Source organism: Mesoplodon bidens, assembly GCF_964165515.1.
Source record: "Mesoplodon bidens genome assembly, chromosome: 12".
Classification (NCBI taxonomy): Eukaryota; Metazoa; Chordata; class Mammalia; order Artiodactyla; family Ziphiidae; genus Mesoplodon; species Mesoplodon bidens.
This window is the reverse complement of record NC_138168.1, coordinates 84,080,872-84,099,359: the sequence shown is the minus strand read 5'-3', so window position 1 is coordinate 84,099,359 and position 18,488 is coordinate 84,080,872. Positions and strand designations below refer to the sequence as shown.

The following is an 18,488-nucleotide window of genomic DNA, read 5'->3' as shown; positions in this document are numbered from 1 at the left end:
TTAACAGACTAATTTTTATATATGATAGAGATATACAGATATATATATATATAAAGACATGTACAAACCAACCCACAAAACCACACACATATAAAGGTCTTCAAACAACATTCGTAATTAGTATAACTTGGCAAGTTTGCTGGATGCTGGGTAAGACCACCGAGCCACCATGCTTACTTCAAGCTTACATGGAATGCTAAGCATGGGTTACCCCTTATGAGAGAAAGAAAGGCAAAAAAAAAAAGAAAAAAAAAAAAAGCTGTTCACCTTATGTATCAAATAAGGTAGGAAAGCAAAATATTAAGTATGTTGTGGTTGCTAAGGCGGCCAAAACAGGAAGCTATAAACTGAAGGCAGAGAAAATGGCTTCAAGTACCAACCAGGCAAGATCCCTTCCTTCTCCCCACCCCCGAAGCATTTCTCTGGGTGGGTCCCGTCCCTCCACCCCTCTCCCCCAGCCACGAGTTTAATGCCATAAGAACTAGTAACTTTCAGATCCACACCATGAGGGGGGCGGGGAAAGAAGACTGCAAACATTTCGCACAAGATGGAGGCATGCGGAAGAGAAGAAACCAAATGAAAAAAAGTGAGGAGAGAGCCCCACGGCAGCTGCAGCGAGCAGACCCCACACCGCGTGCAGAGGAGCGAGGAATACCTTCGACTTGCTCTCCGGCTGTGCAGTGCCTTCTTCTTTACCATCTGCTTTGAGAGGCAGGGGCAGTTTGGATTCACCAGGAGACATCATATCTGCAAGACCCATAGATGCTAATCGAAAACAGGAGAAAGAGTTTGGGATTATACATGATGTGTCAGGCTGTGCTCCCACTAACACAAGCTACTGAGTGATGGGGCACCCCAGTTTCCCTCCAAGGAAGGAAAGAAAAAAGGAAAAAGAAATTGTAACTCAGAGAATACTCATTTCTGGAATCTAAGTAGCATGACATTCTGGCAATCCTCTTTTATCTTAGGGGGAAAAAAAGCAATCATTTACTCAAGACCTAAGCCACTGAAAGTCAACTTTTATCAATATTATTTTTTCAAAATTATTACAGCTTTAATAGAGTAGGTGCAAGTAGAAATATGCCCAATGTCTAAATTGCTCATGGGGGATTCAAATGCTGGATATGTCTATTTTCACTGGTTGACTAGAGGATTTATTGCTTTCTTAACTTCCTAAATTCACATAATCCATAGTTTGTAAAATCATTTACCACTTTATATTGTTTCATTTGAAAATCACATCTATTACATATGGCATAGGCTACAATAACGGAAGATGGTTGTAACAGATGACTTCAAAAACAATCATCAAAAGTAATTTTTGAAGGAGAGGATTTCTAATTATTTTGCAATGGGGCTGGTTTCCTTTCATTCTGGTGCAGTGCACACATGGATCAGTCCTCAGCCTCAGCTCAAATGCCCCGGTTAGGCACCCACACCAGCTCAAGTCAACCCTATGATCCCAGGCAAAACTCATTTTCTAGCTCCTGGCTCAGAAATTCAATCAAGTTCATTTAGGCTTTAGAATGAAAGGTTCACCAGAGAACAGCGGATTTACACGCATTTATTGCAAATACTACTAGATATTTTCAAGTCAAAAATATGGATTTAGATTTCCTTTTAAAGGAAGAACAAGGCTACAGTAGGGAATCAGTGTAGATATCCGGGGAGTAACAGCTGAATTTCTGCGGAACCCCACTGTGCAAACCATCTGCACAGCACTGGGCTGTGAGTGTCACACCACACAGCTGTGTGAGGAGGCAGTGCAAAGAGAGGTGGAAGGAGAAAAGGGAGAGAGGAGAGAATCACGAGCCTTGTACGTGAGTGAAACACCGAGAACATTCCCATTTCAAAATAAAATAAACCTTGAGGTTTTATGAACAGGACCCATTTTACATTCTGCAAATCAACGTGCTGGCCTAACCACGGCCGTGCACATGCAGCATAATGTGCAAAAAAAAAAAAAAAAAGCTTTAAAAAAAGGCTCCACAGATTGCCCACTACAAAATGATTATTGCACATATTCATGTATTACTATGTTTTAGAAAATAATTAGTTTTAATTACAGCAGTGAGAGAGTGAGCAGGGCTCTGGCGAATTAGCTGGCAAGCTTTGTGGTGCTAATTTGCTAATATCGTTAGCATCACTGCAGGTTGAGACCAGAGGTCCTGCCAAAAAAGCCTACCCAGGCACGTGCCTGTGAGTTTACATCAGCACACCCAATGATGCGCTCTGAAACGCCTGTATTTTCCATGGGCACATTGGCTTGTTTTTCAAAACCCATTTGCAGCTCAGTCAGCCCTTGAAGTCATCACCACACACACAAATCATAATTGGGATGTTTTTCTTTTTTTTTTTTTTTTTTCCAAATTACTTTCAATACTTAGACTTTAAGAACTGGAACAAAAAGCTTTTTCAAGTGATGCAGCTGCAGAGAAAAATCTATTGGGATCAGCTAAAAATGCTGTTATTTTTGTGAACGTGTGAAACCTCAAAAAAGCAGCTGAGGGATATTACACCAACAAGACAGCCTCGTGCAAAGTAGTGGATTGCTTTCGTGCAGTTTTACCTCTTGCGTCTAGAGATAGGAATCAGTAAATCTATACATTAAGAAACCCCCTTTGTAGAAGAAGAGAAGGGGAAAGAAAGCAGGATGAGTATGGAAAGAGGGGCTTCTTTATGAAAGTCCACATGTCCTTGCTAGTTATTCCCAGAGTGGGTTCAAAGGGACGACAGCCACACAATTCCAGAGAAACTGGCAAAGCCATGGACACACGGCTTAAGTCCTGCTCCTCCTAACGTTGTAACAGATAGTTTGGTAGCATTTATAATAAATTATGCCTGAATATTATCTTTGAAAAATAGTAATTTCTTTCTAATTCCTTCTTCATGCATTAAATGTGTTAATGTACATAAAAGGCGTTTTTTTTTAGCATAAAGAACTAGGCCAATATTGTATTATGATAATTAATGACAATTTACAGTGATTTAAAAATCACACTTAGATGAATATAAGCATGGATATTGGTTTGAAATTCCCCAAACTTCTTCATTTCCTATTATATATTTTAAAATGGGCATTCGGGGTATGCAAACATATTTCAAAAATTACATTGCTGGGACTTCCCTGGTGGCGCACTGGTTAAGAATCCGCCTGCCAAAGCAGGGGACACGGGTTCGAGCCCTGGTCCGGGAAGATCCCACATGCTGCGGAGCAACTAAGCCCGTGCACCACAGCTACTGAGCCTGCGCTCTAGAGCCCGTGCACCACAACTATGAGCCTGTGCACCACAACTACTGAAGCCCACGCGCCTAGAGCCTGTGCTCCGCAACAAGAAGCCCGCGCACTGCAACGAAGAGTAGCCCCCGCTCGCTGCGACTAGAGAAAGCCCGCACGCAGCAATGAAGACCCAACACAGCCAAAAATAAACAAACAAATAAATCAATAAAATTTAAAAATTACAATGCTATATTATTTTGAGAGATAAATAAGTATAGAATATAGAGTAATAGCTTTACTTACGATGTAAGTTTTATTTTACTAAATGGACCATAAGGTCTTTCCTTACTGTGGCTTTTACTATTCCTTTTGTTAAAACGCTTATTTTTGACTTCTTACCAGAATTCTCAATGAACACTGCAAAGAGCCATATGCTTTCCAGGGCACTGTTACTCCAGGGGCACTATTTTTTTCTTCTTCCCCAGAAGAGAAAGACCACCAATATTATACGGATTTGTTAAATCAAGTCACTGTTCTTCCTCCTCTTGACATCAGTAATCCAGCATGTAAAGTTCAGCCATAAAGAGGGGCAGTAAAGAACCTCTGACTGCAGAAAGTGCTGTGTGAGTACTGCAAATACATTTCAAGTAGTAGCCTCTGGCTTTACCATTGGAATTTAAGAGCTAGAATGACTTCTTGGAGTAAGTGTGGGTCAAGGTCCTAAGGCAGTTATTCCACCTGGATTTAATATATTCAAAAAGAACATAAAGAACATATGGTGCAAGTAAAACGGACCTTAAACATCCATTCCTGCTCTCCCAGCTTCCTTTACTTAGTCTCCCTGCAAGGCTGCAAAATCATTCCCAGAAGATGGTAAAATAGGACCGGAAACACACAAACAGATCTTTTCTGTTCATGGTAAATAATATACCATACTCCGTAAAATATTTTATTCCTTGTTTTTGAAAACACAAAGGGTCTATCTATGTGTATACATTTGTAGATAGTCACGACTATTTTTATATGTGGCAAATATATAAAGAATACTCTTAACACATACAAAGGGTATGAGAAAAGCTCAGGAGAAACTCTTGTCTCTGGCTGGATCAGCAAGGCCTTGAAAGAATCCCCCTAAATTTCCCTATGCTGACATACTTCCAAGGGGACAGTGCATGGCCACAGTGCCACATGGCTGCTCATTTACTATTTGTAGGTTATTCAGATGGAAATGCCCTATACTTTGTACAGTGACTTCTGGTGAGGCAAACTTAGAGTCACAGACAGTAGATATATTTGCTAGCATTTAGATTTCTTCTTGAAGGCGACAGTTTACATGCAGATAATTATACGACTAATGAATATTATAAAATGAAACATAAATAAGTACAATGTAACAACACAAGTATTATATAAGGGTATATTTAACAAGGTTATACATAATTTAGAATTTTTCCCATAGTAATACATAATTCTAATCTTTTAGTCCAACTACATATTTTTAAAAAGCTTCTTTAGAGGGAAACAATCCCCACTGCTCACCATCCCACTTCTCCCCACATCTGAAGTGAAGAAAGAGGTGCCACCTTCACAGTCACACTGACTCCATTTAAATAATTACTTGCTCACTGAGGCTTGTAACAATTTGTCACTACACAGGAGGACTGTTTTTGGCCCTGCACACGGTCTACAGCACAACCGTCTGAACTCAGCAAAGGGGATGCTGGAATGCCGGCTGCACAAAGCTGCTAACTGAGGTTCATAAAACCCCACTGGCCATCATTTGTATTATCTGCACTTTTTCCAAAAGTGTCCTTTGTTGGAGAAAATGCTTTGCTGTTGTCACTGGTAATTTATCTCCATGGGCCCAAACCAAGTAATCTGAGGTGGTGATGATCCAAGCCATTTCTGGCCCATCTCTAGAAAAGTCAAGTGTATACCTTCAGACCAAAACTCCTATCAGGAGCCACACTGTAACATTCTGGGTTCCTTTGTCATTCCTGTTTCCCTCAGAGATTGTAACGCAGTTATAGCAGATTCACATGTATCTATCAATAGAGACACAGTAAATGCTAAATCGTCAATATTCCTTGGAGATGCTGGATGATTACTTTCTATCAGGTAGCGTTTGACTTAATAAAGCTGGAATCAAGTCATATAAATGGGTAGAGGAAAATTTGGTAAATGTTTAAATTATTAAAAATTCAATACTTCAAAACGCACAATGCAATGAAAAAATATATATATACTAGTAGTAGCCCATACAAAAGACTGTGAGGATAGACGGGCTTTCACTGAACATTTCCTCTGTATGAAATAACAAATAGCTGAATTATCTGAATAATGAAAATAAAAAGAAACCCTCTCTGTGAATCTCCATTAAATTGGTTATTCCTCAGGAATACATAAATCTTCTTAGGCAGGGCATCTATTTGTTGTTGGTTGTTTTTCTGTGGCTCTGGGGTCCAAAGGAAAAAAGGGAAAAATGAGTATTGCTAATAGTGGGTGAAAATTTATTGTGTAGTTTCAATGCTCTGAAGTAATTTTATTTCAGCAAGCCAGACAAAACACGTAATGTCATAACCCCAATACACCATTACCTCGGACAGTGCTGGGAAGGGAAGGGGAAGCTTCTAGCTAATAGTTCAAGCTTTTTATCTTTCATTTCAGATGTAAAAACATCCACCTCGGGGCTTCCCTGGTGGCGCAATGGTTGGGGGTCCATCTGCCAATGCAGGGGACGTGGGTTCGAGCCCTGGTCTGGGAGGATCCCACGTGCTGCAGAGCAACTAAGCCCATGCGCCCCAGCTGCTGAGCCTGCACTCTAGAGCCCGCGAGCTACAACTGCTGAGCCCGTGAGCCACAACTGCTGGGCCCGTGTGCCTGGAGCCCGTGCTCCGCAACAGGGTTGGGATGGGGGAGACACTGCCGTGAGAAGCCCGCACACCACAGCTGGGAGTGGCTCCTGCTTGTCGCAGCTGGAGAAGCCCGCCCGCAGCAACGAAGACCCAATGCAGCCAAAAATAAACAAAATAAATAAATTTAAAACAACAAAAGCAAAAACAAAAACATCCACCTGCTGGGATGAATGCCTGTTTAACATCAGGAAGGGCTGTTGGATTTATTTATTTAAAAAGCTTCATTTTCACCAGTAGCATCTATTTTTTCCTCTTCCATAAACTTTTAAAGAGAAGTAATCAGGGAATGGCACTATTAAATTAGACCCTAGAAACCAACAACCCTAGAAGCTCAGATGGGATGCAAGCCCAGCCTCTAGCTGTCTCTCGTTCCTGACAAAGAAACAACAGCTCCTGGGGCGTCTTTCAAAGATGGAGAGGTCAGAAAGGCGGCGAAAGGCAGAGGAAATGAAAAAAGGTAATAAGGAAGCCCAGCCTCTGACTCCACAGCGCTTTTCTAACACATCACAAAGCACTGCCAGACGCACAGCTGGCTATGCAAAGCTCTGTAGTAACTAAAGGAGGGAATCCTACCCAAAACGTTGGCGCCCGAAAAAGTTAACAGGTCAGGTGAAATACGTCATCGTTTTCTCATTTAAAGAGCAGTGCTCATCATCACTAGATAGGGGGCTTGTAAAGGGTGGTTCAGGACCTTGGGGGCCTAAGAACGTGGAGCATTTGCACAGTTTTAGACATTTTTGTTATTTCCACAAACTGACAGCATACTCTTACTCCACTGATCAGATGGGATTTGGTAAGAATGCAATTGTTGAGATCATAAAGTGTGCTGAAAAAGTTAAACGTCATGAAAAACTTAAAACAATCCATTTAAAAATGTACAATTTCTCAACAGCGACAGTCTATAAATAGCAGCTATAAAAACAACTATTTTCATGTGTACATTTAAAGGTGAGTTTTCCTAAATGAAAAAAAAAAACTATTGCAAACACCCCCTTGTCCTGGCCTTCAATCATTTCCTCTGAAACATGAATTTTAAATGTTTATCTCTGCCACTATCAAATGGAGGTAGACTTTGTCATGGAATCTTCCAATACTCCTAATAATGCCCAAAGGCAAAAAGAGCTTCGTGTATGTACTCTGCAAGCAATCTCCAATGACACGTGAAATATGCCCACATATTACACAAACACAGAATGAATAAAAATAATTTACATAAAACGTAATGTCATCCTCAAGTCTTAATAGATGGAGCAAGTATCCAAGCAGCAGAGAAGTAGTATTTTCCCCCTTTTCACCAAATGATCCGACTGCTTGATTTGCTTTTATACTCTCAGGGGTACCAGCCTAAGAGGAGAAGAGGGAAGCGGGAGGGCGGCCCTCAGAAGCGCAGAGCTGCCAAGGTTACCTGTTGAGCTGTTCACCATATTGGGCGTCATGCTGTAGGGGGGCGCCTGGGTGTTCATCAGCCCAGAGCTGTTGCTCATGGGCTGGCTGTAGGGAGAGCTGGAAGCCATGAGTCCGCTCTGATTCACGCCGGGAAAGCCGCCTTGCCTATATGAAGAGAAAGCACACGCATACGTATCCTGACCACGCACAGTAGCAGCAGTTTACCCCGGCAGTCATTTCTCATAATGGCAGTCATTTATGCGAGGGGTGGGGCCGTTATTGTTCTTGTTCCCTTAAAATAATTTATTTCCTGGACCGAGAGGCTGAACTCTACTGCTAAGTAATTATTTAATATACTATGTAAAAATTCCAAACAGTGTAAGTTCCACAGATAATCATGTCTGGTGTTCCAGGTTATAATTTATATCGAGGAATATAAGCAGGAAAAGGGGAACTTGAAATAAGAACAGGAATTACAAAAGCAAGCAAAATTAATGTCTAACGTTTAAAAAGATCTGACTCTATTAACACTACTTAATATCGTCCCGTCGAAAACCAAACATCGAGAAACAGAAAACGAATGGGCAGCGTGAAAGTGTTGTTTAAAAACATTTTTCTTTGACCTAACTTCTCTGATATAATGAATACTGGAGAAAGCATCTCCAAAGCTCCCTTCGACATTCTGCGATGAGGTACTGTTAAAAACACATCAGTTTCCCTATATTAGAATTACACAGTAAACATCAGACTTCCACTTCTGTTGTAGGACGTCTCCTGTGACAGAAGGGAAGGGGAGCTTTTAGACGGGCTCTACGTGTCCCCGTGGGCTCCCAGGCACCCCTCCCCCACTGCTGTGCAGACTCATTTTTCTGGTGACTTAGTTTTGTTAGTTTTGTGCCTACGCTCTGCTCTGGGAAAGACAAACTTCTCTTCACTCTTGCAAAGAGGAAAAGGGTATTCTTTGATCTGAAGGAGACAACTGTCACATAATGTCATGTCTCTAACGGCTGGAATGAGACAGGGAAAGGTGGGGAGAAGAGGTTTAATTGTCCCAGGAAAACTACAATGCCAAAAGAAAGATGCTGGCAATGTGGCAAAATCCTGAAAAGACTCCACTGTTGTAGTCAAGCTTTTCTTATGTAAATAGTATACATTTAAAAACGTATCACAGTTTTGGCGACTGACGTTTACTCTTAGGAGGAGAGCTGACGGCAGAGGTGAAAATCCCCAGACACGTTGTTTATCTGTTACAAACTAATTGTAATGACAACCCCTCCACCTCCATTAAACTGTCATTTGGTGGCTCTTAATGAATAGTAAAAAAAAATTTTAAGAGATTCTTTAAGAAATTAACACAAGTCATTAAAAAAATACGATTCTTTTTGTGTAGCTATTTTCAGTGGATTTAACTTTCTGCTTGGTAGAAGAAGTTCAAACATGGTCTATCTGAAAATTCAAAGTACCAAAGATTTGAGTGGTCTTTTCTTTCTTTTAAATATTCTACCAACCATTCAGAGAAGTTCTGTACAAACTAACACTTATGACGGTTTGGAAAGAATGTTCCAGAAGTCTGAGAGGCTACTGTTGTGAGTGAAGCTCTGGGAGGGAGGGAGTCTTACTTCTGCCCTGAACCACAGCTCACCTACCCCCGCTTCGAATAACTAACACTGGTGGGACTAGACGGCAGTTCACTAGGGTGCGCCCAAGATCACCTAGTGGCTTCCGATGAACCCTTAGGTCATCAAATACTTGTAATACGCTGCCCGGCAGCTATGAACATATCCCTATATGGCTAGGGTCTTAAACATCAGCAATGTAGACTGTTGGCATTGACTTCACTATCTTAGGTTCTCTTCTGAGGAGTTTCATTCAAAAAGACGATTTAGCATTCGTGTAACTGTTTCAAAGGAAAACAAGTAGCACCTGTTGGGACTGTCCTCTTAATTTCTTTAGCTGATAAATCACATGAAGAGCATCCTTAACTCATGAACAGGCTGTGTTTTGTGGAGACTACTTCCAAGTCAGTGATTGCTTTGACCTGTCCTTCAAGATCCAGTTTTAGGGGCAGCCTCCTCTATGAAGGCCGCCCTTATTCTCCGACCTGGAAGCTCTGTCTTCTCCAGACTCTGTGCCTATATAGCTTTCTATAGCTTTATAGCTTCTGCATTTTCCTTTGTGTATTAAAATAATTTGTGTTCATGTTTTGGCTCTTATAGGTGTATATGCCTCCGGAGAAGTACGAATGAGCACATCACAGCTACTAAAAAGTCTTTGTTAAATGAATGAATTGATAGAGAACATAATCATTGTGAATAGGCATTTTGAAAGATGGCCCCCTTTTCAAACTTCCACCAAATTGTTTCACATGTGGTGAAACTAACGTGTGTATGAAGCTAACAGTTCCTTAAGCACACTTGTTTATAACTAAGGTGGAAAAAGAGAATCAGAGTATAAAATCCATCAGGCAGATGGTTCAATTAAGTAACCTCAAAGGCCCAACTCTAATCTATTATTTCTCCCCCAAGTCTGCACAGTTCATCTTCAATCACCGCAAGATGATGAAAGTGCACATAACAGAGGTTTTAAAAAATATACTTAAAATAACAAAAAGTTAAAGATTTAAAGGTCCATGTGGTGGATGTCAGTTGCTGGTTACAATGGTCCTCAATTAAACTATGCTTATAGTTTTAAGAGTCTGGTTGAAAAGCCAGGGCTCTTGACTCTGTCACTAGTGACACCTTCCACTGTCACTGGGATCCAGGGGGAAAATCACTTTGGCTCTCTCAGCCTCAGTTTTTACATCTGAACATGGAGGAACTGACAATAACATCAACAACTTATCAAGTACTTACAAATATGCGTGGCATGATTTCTAGGTACTTTACACATTTAATTTTTTAAGTTCCTGGAGGAAGGGAGGTGGCATTATGTTCACACACAGAGAAAGAAAATGAGGATCAGAGAGACTAAATAACTTGCCTGAAGACACACAGTAAGTGGCAGAAACAGAAGTTCCCAAGCCTCCTTTCAGCCCAGTATGCTATATACTTCCTCTCTAAGGGCCCTGTAACAACGCTAACTCTCGATGAGACAAAGCAGCCTGTTGTGCTCCTTCCTTTTGTCTACCATACTCCTCTTCTGGTGTAGAAAGTGACAAATCAGAGCGGTGCTTTCCTCTGGGCCTCCTGGAGGGCTCACTCAGCGAGGTGGACACAGTGAGAGGTAGTGGAAGTGGACAGACCGGCCCCCTGGACACCGGCCTTGAGGAGGGAGTTTATCCTGGGTGCTACGGGCCTCTTGGGTAGTATCCAAGCAAGGAAGGAGCTGAGAGGGAAACGGGCCTTCCCAGGAGAGCAGGGCACGTGCGGCCACGAGCATAGCACTTGGCCACCTGTCTAAACGGGGGAGAGAGCCAGTCTGTCATCATCACAGAAGAAATCCTATTCATTACTGCTTTGGAAATGACTGCCAAGACTATTGGTAATTTTGAACAAGCAGAATGGGCTTGATACTAAAAAAGAGCTTTCAATGCCCTCTGTTGAATTTTGGAAATCGAGACGATTTGTTTTCTGGAAGGACACATCAGATGGCTGCCTCTCTGACGAGGCCGGGCGCTCCAGCTCACTGTGGTGTCGCTGACATAAGCGCACTTCCAGGGCTCATGACAGAACGCTGACTTGGTTGGGCCAACGACCATTATTACCAGGACCACAGCAGCCTCAGAGGACGCTGGTCCCTTTCCAGAGGCAGTGCTCACCGACTACCGGCTCTCTTTCTGACCACAGCAGCATTTGGAATGCTCCAAATGGAATTAGGAGAGAAAAGCAACAAGTCACCAGTTTCTTGTTTTCAAAACGAAACAAGAGCGACAAAACAAAAACAGGCAAAAATACAAACTGACGTGAGGGAAGTATTTTCAACGTAAAACCCTACCAAGACGTAAGTTGTACCTGGAAGAGCAAAGTGCCCTACCTTGATCTTTGGGTCTGTGAACAGCTGGGATGTTGTTTCTAGCGGGTCTATGGGCTCAGATGGTTTTTGTTACGAATGACCGCTCTCCTGACGGCACGGATTCCTAACCCACAATGGCTGTGGCAGTGAATGCCCAATAATGGCTGGGGGTAGGGGTGATAAAAACATTGGAAAATAACGTTTTGTTGCTGTTATGCTGCTGAGGCGGCTACTGGACTGCGCCCTGCGGAACCGGCCGTGTTGGGCGGCGCCACAAATCACAAGGCGCTTACTACCACGCGGCCCTGCGCTGGCCGGGGGGCCAGGGGGCCGGGGCACAGCCCGGCAGGACTCCCCCCGGCTCGGGAGTGTCGAGGTGTGACGTAGGCGGTTGCTATGTAAACGTGCGGACTTGCAGAGTAACCAGAGGCACATGAATTGGTCTTCAGTTGGGACTAGACCTAAGTGTTTAAGATCTGTCATTCCATGACAAAAAGCAGGTGATGACAACGAGAATGATTCAGAAGTGGAGCTGGCAAGCGCACTTCCCTCCAGCACTCCTCGGTCTACACACACACAGGTGGTGTCTCATGGCTCGTCCTTTTATTCACTTTGGAGATTTCTCAAACATTACACGTTAATCTGCCAATAAAGGGCTGGCTTTGGGGGAAAAAACCCAGAAGCAAACACCGATTTTAAAGTGACCATTTCCAATGGTTCACCGTGAAAACAGAAAGGAGAATACAGCTTCCCACCACAGTTTGAATTTTAGCAGGTAAAAATGTCAGTACGAAATCCAATACAGAGTAACCACACATTTCTAAATATCGTGTTTTTAAGTCAACTACAATAAAATTTAAAGTAAAATAAAGTCTGTATATGATTTTCGTGCTTTAAAAGAATCTGTAGGCCATATTGTTTTAGCAATCACTACTTTTTCTCAATAGGGATAGACTGGAGAGTGGGATATGTTTATTTTGACAATGAATGGATTTCTGATACAGCTCTTTGGAGGAGGGGAGGGACAGACAGAAGAAACGCTCTGGAAATAGACACGAGGTGAGTGAAGCCACTTTATATAAAGTCTAGTGGCAAAGACACACGGAGAGAAGCTCCACTCTGAAGAATCCTAGCACTGAAAATATCATTACTGAATTATGCTCAAAAGGAACATAAAGCAGTGCATGCTTCATTGGACAACGGCATGACTGCCAAATATATGTATCTTTCTCCCTACGGACTGTCACTATGGATGTAGTTTAAGTTATGAAGCCAGAAAAGACTGCTTATTGACAAAATAAATGAGACTAACACTAAAACTTGGGGTACTTTCCCACTTAAGCCCAGTAGTTATCAGAACCAGGAACTTGAAACTTTGAAAAGCCCAATTCCAGCAGTTCAACCTCGGAGAGCTCCAGTCGTATCCATAACATTACACAGGATGCCCTATTTTAATAAACACAAATAATTGGTTTTATAAACAAATAATTTGCACGTACGTGTCCAGATCACTGGTGAAACAGACTTTCAACCTAAGTTACACAGCAGCTCTTCCAAAGCAGTACCAAGAGGGACGCATTCAGTCAAGATTATTTAAAATCTAATATCTGAAGAATGAAAATCGCTAGCTTTGCCCCCAAAACAACACAATCAAAACAGAAGTGAAAGCTGTCCGAACTGCAGCCCATTTTCGGTGTGGCTAATCCATCAGTACACCTGTGACAGCAAATGCAACTGCAGTTCTAGTGGGGAAATCATAATCTCAACAAGCCAGTTGCTTTGGCTAGAAATCAACCCTATGAAGGTAAAGTGGCGCTTATATCATTAAACCAAAGACAAAGAACAAATGCAAGTGCCAATGAGTTAAAAATCTGTAGATTCCTAGAAAGATGCACAGCCACACACTACTTTTTAAAAAACTGTCGCACCCCTTTCACTCAGGAAGGCGTGCTATAATAACAAAATTAGTCAGAAATACCTTCTTTGTAGCTGACAGTTACAGACACGTGTGCATGATGGGTGTGGGAGGGGCAAGGGAGGAAGGAGCCCACCGGCAGGCCCAGACAAAAGCAAACACGAGTCAAGTAACCAGAGCAGGGAGTGTCCAACTGCAACCACGCCGTGCGGATAAAGGAGAGGTGCACACGCTGGGGGTGCTTATAATGAGGAGGTCAGAGCACGTTCCCTGAGGAAGGGATGCTGGCCCCTCTGACCCCCCTCCTCAGGTGAGATCTGAGGGATGGAAAGGGACTCAGTCAGGTGAGGAGGGGAGGAGAGGAGAGATTAAGAGATGAGAGGGAGAGGGCGGGGCCAGGTCACGTGGGGCTTACGGTTCCCTGGGGTTTCGCCTGTACCCTAAGAGCAGCCGGCAGGGACGAGGGGTTTAAGCAGGAGAAATGGCAGAAAAGGATGTGCATTTCAAAGGCATGGTCCTCTGGCTGGGGGACGGCGGGGAGGGCACAGCAGAGGCAGGAAGAACGAACGCAGGGCAACAGGTGTGCGGCTGTCACGCGAGTCCAGATGAGACAAGGTGGCGCGCGGAACCGGGGTGGGAGTGACGGGGAGCTGAGCGCTCCCCCAGAGGTAGACCCGCAGCACTCGGTGATGAGTCAGACATTGTGGGGAGAGAAAAGGTGGCCCGACGTCCCCTGGCTGCCCGGCTGCACAAGGGGCAGGTAAGGGGCCGCTGCTGCGAGGGAAGACCCACGAGAGACGTGAGCTGCGCTCTGGACACGTGGGGTCTGAGCTGCCAGGAGGCCACGTCGCGGGGGCGGCTGGAGACCCAAGTCTGGGAAGCGGAGGGCGAGTCCTTTCCGTCCGCCTTCCTCCCTAGGCAGGAACGCCCTTTACAAGACTTCTTGGTCTGTTTTCTAAGATCTTCCCTGTGTGACCATCACCTCTTTTCAAGGCAGCCTGTTCCCTTAAGGAGAGCCGAAGTGGGTATGATAACAGCAACAAATCAGCCAGAGCAACAATCATCAGTCACTTCCCAGCTATAAATTAATAACTCCCCAAACCCTTTGGTAACTGATACATTTAAGTTTTCTTTTCTTTTTTCTTCCTTTAAGCATGGGCAAAGAGGAATGTAATAACATTCAACGTCTCTATGAAAAAGACCCTTTCAATAGAGGGGAGTAATGACTTTGTTAGCAAATTCTCCAGAACGGTCTTTGGTGAGTGTATATTTGCAGGTAACTCTTCAGAGCCTAACTTGTCCCACGCGTGTCTCTGCCACGGGCCTATATAACGTGGCGTTGCCCACAGGGCCTCTCTGTGCCTTAAGCACTCCTCCTGGTTCTCTCCACCTTTCTCCAGAGAGCTGTGTTTTCACCCCTGCATCTCAGTGAAGCCGTTTCCACCAAGCACGGAGGAATCCTGCATATTCCATGCTGAATGTCCCGAAACCCTGTAACGTCAGAGACCTTGCTTCCCTTTTTGTTACCTATTCCCTGCGGACTTCTCAAAGGGCTCCAACCTGTTCCCAGCTCCGCTCCTGGCACTCACTCTAAAATGGCACCTGTCGTGCAATGTCAAGATTCAGTACTCCCTTTTCGCTTCAGTGTGCAGGTAACCCGTTTTAGTTGTTCCTAAAGCAGCTGACTGATCTTCACCTTCTCTCTCAAAGCAGCCAGGAGAACAAATAGAGCTCTAGGCTTCTGAAGCAAGAGACTTCCTTGTCGGGGTGTGAAGAAAGTGCAAGAACTATCTGGCTCCTTGAATTTTGGTAATTGATAACTAAGACTGTTCTCTTCATCTCAAAGTTGATTTTGGTTTGTTAAACCCATCGTTCTGTTCTTATGAACTGTTTACTGGCAATCATACAAAAATGAACTAAAAACCTCCCTTCTGAAGATGCTACATTCAGAGGTTTTGACATCAGCACTTCCTTCAAGGGCAGGGCATTACGAAAGCCACAGGGGCAGCACTGGGCCCCAAACCTGTCTTTTCCCTGCAAGAGGGGAGCCCGGCACTTTGTTGGGTGGGTGCTGGCACCCGTGGCTTCCGACTGGCCTCTAAGACGTCACTGGCACAGTTCCCTTGTCTGCTAAAAATGAGATCTGTTGAACCTTGTGAAAGAAAAACTAGTTGCCTCTGACGTCCCCCTTAGAAAGAAAAAAGTGCCCCTTTCTAACTGCATTATATTAAAGATCTTTAAGAAAGTTTATCTTGACATCATAATACCATTAAGACCTCGAATGATTTACAAAGGCTATTCCTTCTCCGCGATAGGAGTTGCCACCTTTACACCAGGACACTGCCTTCCTGGGTACAAGCTGTAAGGGAGAGCGAACTGACACGGGAGTGGGTCTCCTTGGAGGTTTGGGCACCTGGGACGCAGGCAGCAAATGGGCGTGGCAGCTACTGAGGAGCCAGGAAGCAGGCAGCAACGAGCTGACCCCAGTGCTGCTTTAGGAGGGGACAAGTGAGAGGGCACAGGTCTCACGTGCATTCAGACTTCTTGTACCTTAATGGACCAGGCTGTCGGCTAAAAAAAATAAAATGGAATTTGGGTCCTGAGATCCGCATCTCATACACTTTACCACAGCAACATTCTGTCAAACCCTCTAACAAGGAATGCACTTGTCCAGGGCCGCAGTGCCAGGAAATATATCAATATGGTTATTTCCAACTTACAAAAAAATCCTCCTAAAATTCTTACAGATTTTCTGAGCTACAGGTGGCCTTGGGCCACAAAGTTACTTAATTTATTTCAGCAAAACACCGTTCAAAATTAGGGTAAAAAATGTTGCAAGAAAGGCCTGATAGCTGAGCAGAACTATAGTTCTTTACGTCCACACCAGGTGCTCTGGCCCGAGAAGCTGGAGGGGCAGGACCCAGCAAGTTCGTACTGGTAGGTATTTAACAATCAAAGGCAATCCAGTAAGAGTTAACTTTCAAAGCAAGGGACAAAACCTTATGGTTTGGTTTTGTTTTTTAATCTATGTAATGGAAATAGAGTTCAAAGTAAGAATGAAGGTCAAGATTAGGAGAGCCTCAGGGAGTTGCTCCCACAGGCTTAACGCTACCAGCTAAGAGGCCCTCTGGGCAGTCGGACAATGCAGCCCCCCACCTATGATCTTCACACGGTCACCCATGACACCTCCCCAACCCCAGACTGGGAAAGACCAAGACCCGGATCACAGCCTCTTCATCACTTACAAACTGTTCTTGTTGCCTTCAGCCCCAAACCCTGCTAAGGTTATGAGGTTTCAGACTGAGAACAACTTGACACTTCCTGGTTTCAACCTGAAAGCCTCGCAGGTTGGTGCTGAGGCCACTGGTACTACCTGAGACCAATGTGATCTCAGCACTCCTACCCTTAACAACTCTGAAGAGCTGGGATTGGCTGGGCTGGGTTGCTGATTTTTTCCAGTGACGGGTGGACTGTAATGCCGATTCTAGATGTGATATTCCCAGTTTGTCCGGTGTGAGAATGTGGTATGTGGGGGAAGAGATGTTAGTGGGCCTATGAGGTTAGAAAGGAAGACAAGTGGCCTGGATGAGTGAACCTGGGCACACACTCCACTGATGGAGGACTCGCGTGGTTAATCAGAGCCCCAACCCGATACACACATCACTGAGAGCTCTCTTAGACGTAAGGACAGCACCCAGCTGTGAGAGGTGCAGACTGGGATGTGGAGAGAAGACATTCTGGATAAAGAAGGCAGTTCTAGGAATGGAGGGGAACTTGGAATATCTCAGAGTATCAGGAAGATACTGATATCTGAGAGGACGCTCAGAGGTAGAAAGTGAGACAAAAGATCGCCAAAGCCTGAGTCACGGTATCAGGTCTGTTTAAACGTCAGTTCCTTCTGGTTCTATCCAGTGTCCCCAGCTCTAGTCCAGTCTTTTCTTCAGTCAGTGTCTATCAGGTACAGAGCACGGGCTCTCTGAGCTTGGGCTTCCTTGCCTCCTCCCTCTGTGTTTTTCACTAGTGCTCCTCAGCAGCAGGATTCCCTAATGCAATCCCCAGATTTGTGCTGTTCTTCTACACCAGGATCACCCAGTGGGTTTATAAAAAACACAGGCTCACAAGCCTCACCTGGCGTGAGGCTGGGGTGAGGGTGTATGTGTATATTTAAAAATCTCTCTAGATAACAACCAGTGGTTTAAGGAACTTCACAGACTCGAGTCCATTAAAGGTTTGCTGTACATTTCATACTTTGATTCCTTGGATCTCATTAAACTTCAAAAAAAAATCTCTCTTAGTATTTTAAAAATTAGTGTTTTACTACTTTTTGATTTGAAGACTAATAAACGTACTTTATGGCTGCTATAAAAATTCTGGAACTGTGAAAGATTTGATTGAAATCATAATCTTAAAATACCAACACAGCAATATGCATTCGAATTCTAAATTTTGAAGGCAAAAAAGGAGCTAAAAATTAAACCATAGTGTTTAGATGTTAAAACAAAGGCTAACATTTAATTGTAAAAATTAAAACTCTCTTTAAGCCTTTGAAATCTTTTCGCTTTGTCTTTCAATAACATGACTTTTCAAATCATAGCTATTATTTTAATACCTAATTGTCCCAAATCCAAAGGGCTAAATTCTTAGTTAACAGAGATCACTCACAGCTCTTTAAGCCTGTGGACCCACTATGACTGAGGCTGCACACACGTGCGTTTTTGCCCCTTCTCTCTGATGTGTTAATGCACTGTCTCTATTACTGTGTTTCCACATCAGTGCCTCCTAGCCCATCAGCAGACTGACTCATACTGGCTTCAGAGGAAAAAAACAGAGAAAAAGTGCCTTGCTGGCAAATAGCAACAGGGGAAATGAATTATAAATACACCCCACTGAAGAAGAGGTGCTGGAAGCTGTGTGTGTGTGTGGGGGGGGGGGAGGATGGTGCACGTAAGACACAGGTATAAGCGTCTACGCAGGCCCAATCCACCAGGGTCTGTACGTGCAGCTACCTGTTCCCAAGCAGAGGAACCACTGCTCAGACTCTCACAAAACATTCAGCTGCGTCAACATCAATTGTTAGGCTGCTACTGATCGAGCTACCTTA

The 18,488-nt window shown here is 43.7% G+C and overlaps 1 protein-coding gene across 7 annotated transcripts in view; it reads right to left on the bottom strand.

Annotated features, from left to right (window-relative positions):
- ARID1B (AT-rich interaction domain 1B) overlaps positions 1-18,488 on the bottom strand; it is a gene marked incomplete at its 5' end in the record, with an annotated part of 416,596 nt that overhangs the window by 35,760 nt on the left and 362,348 nt on the right. For 6 of the 7 annotated variants that reach the window (XM_081251587.1, XM_081251591.1, XM_081251590.1 and 3 more), the window contains 2 exons: positions 656-765; positions 7,541-7,686. In XM_081251587.1, the coding sequence (XP_081107713.1) occupies positions 656-765; positions 7,541-7,686 (256 nt within the window). The remainder of the gene's footprint in view (positions 1-655; positions 766-7,540; positions 7,687-18,488) is intronic. The other variant, XM_081251588.1, reaches the window with a different exon arrangement.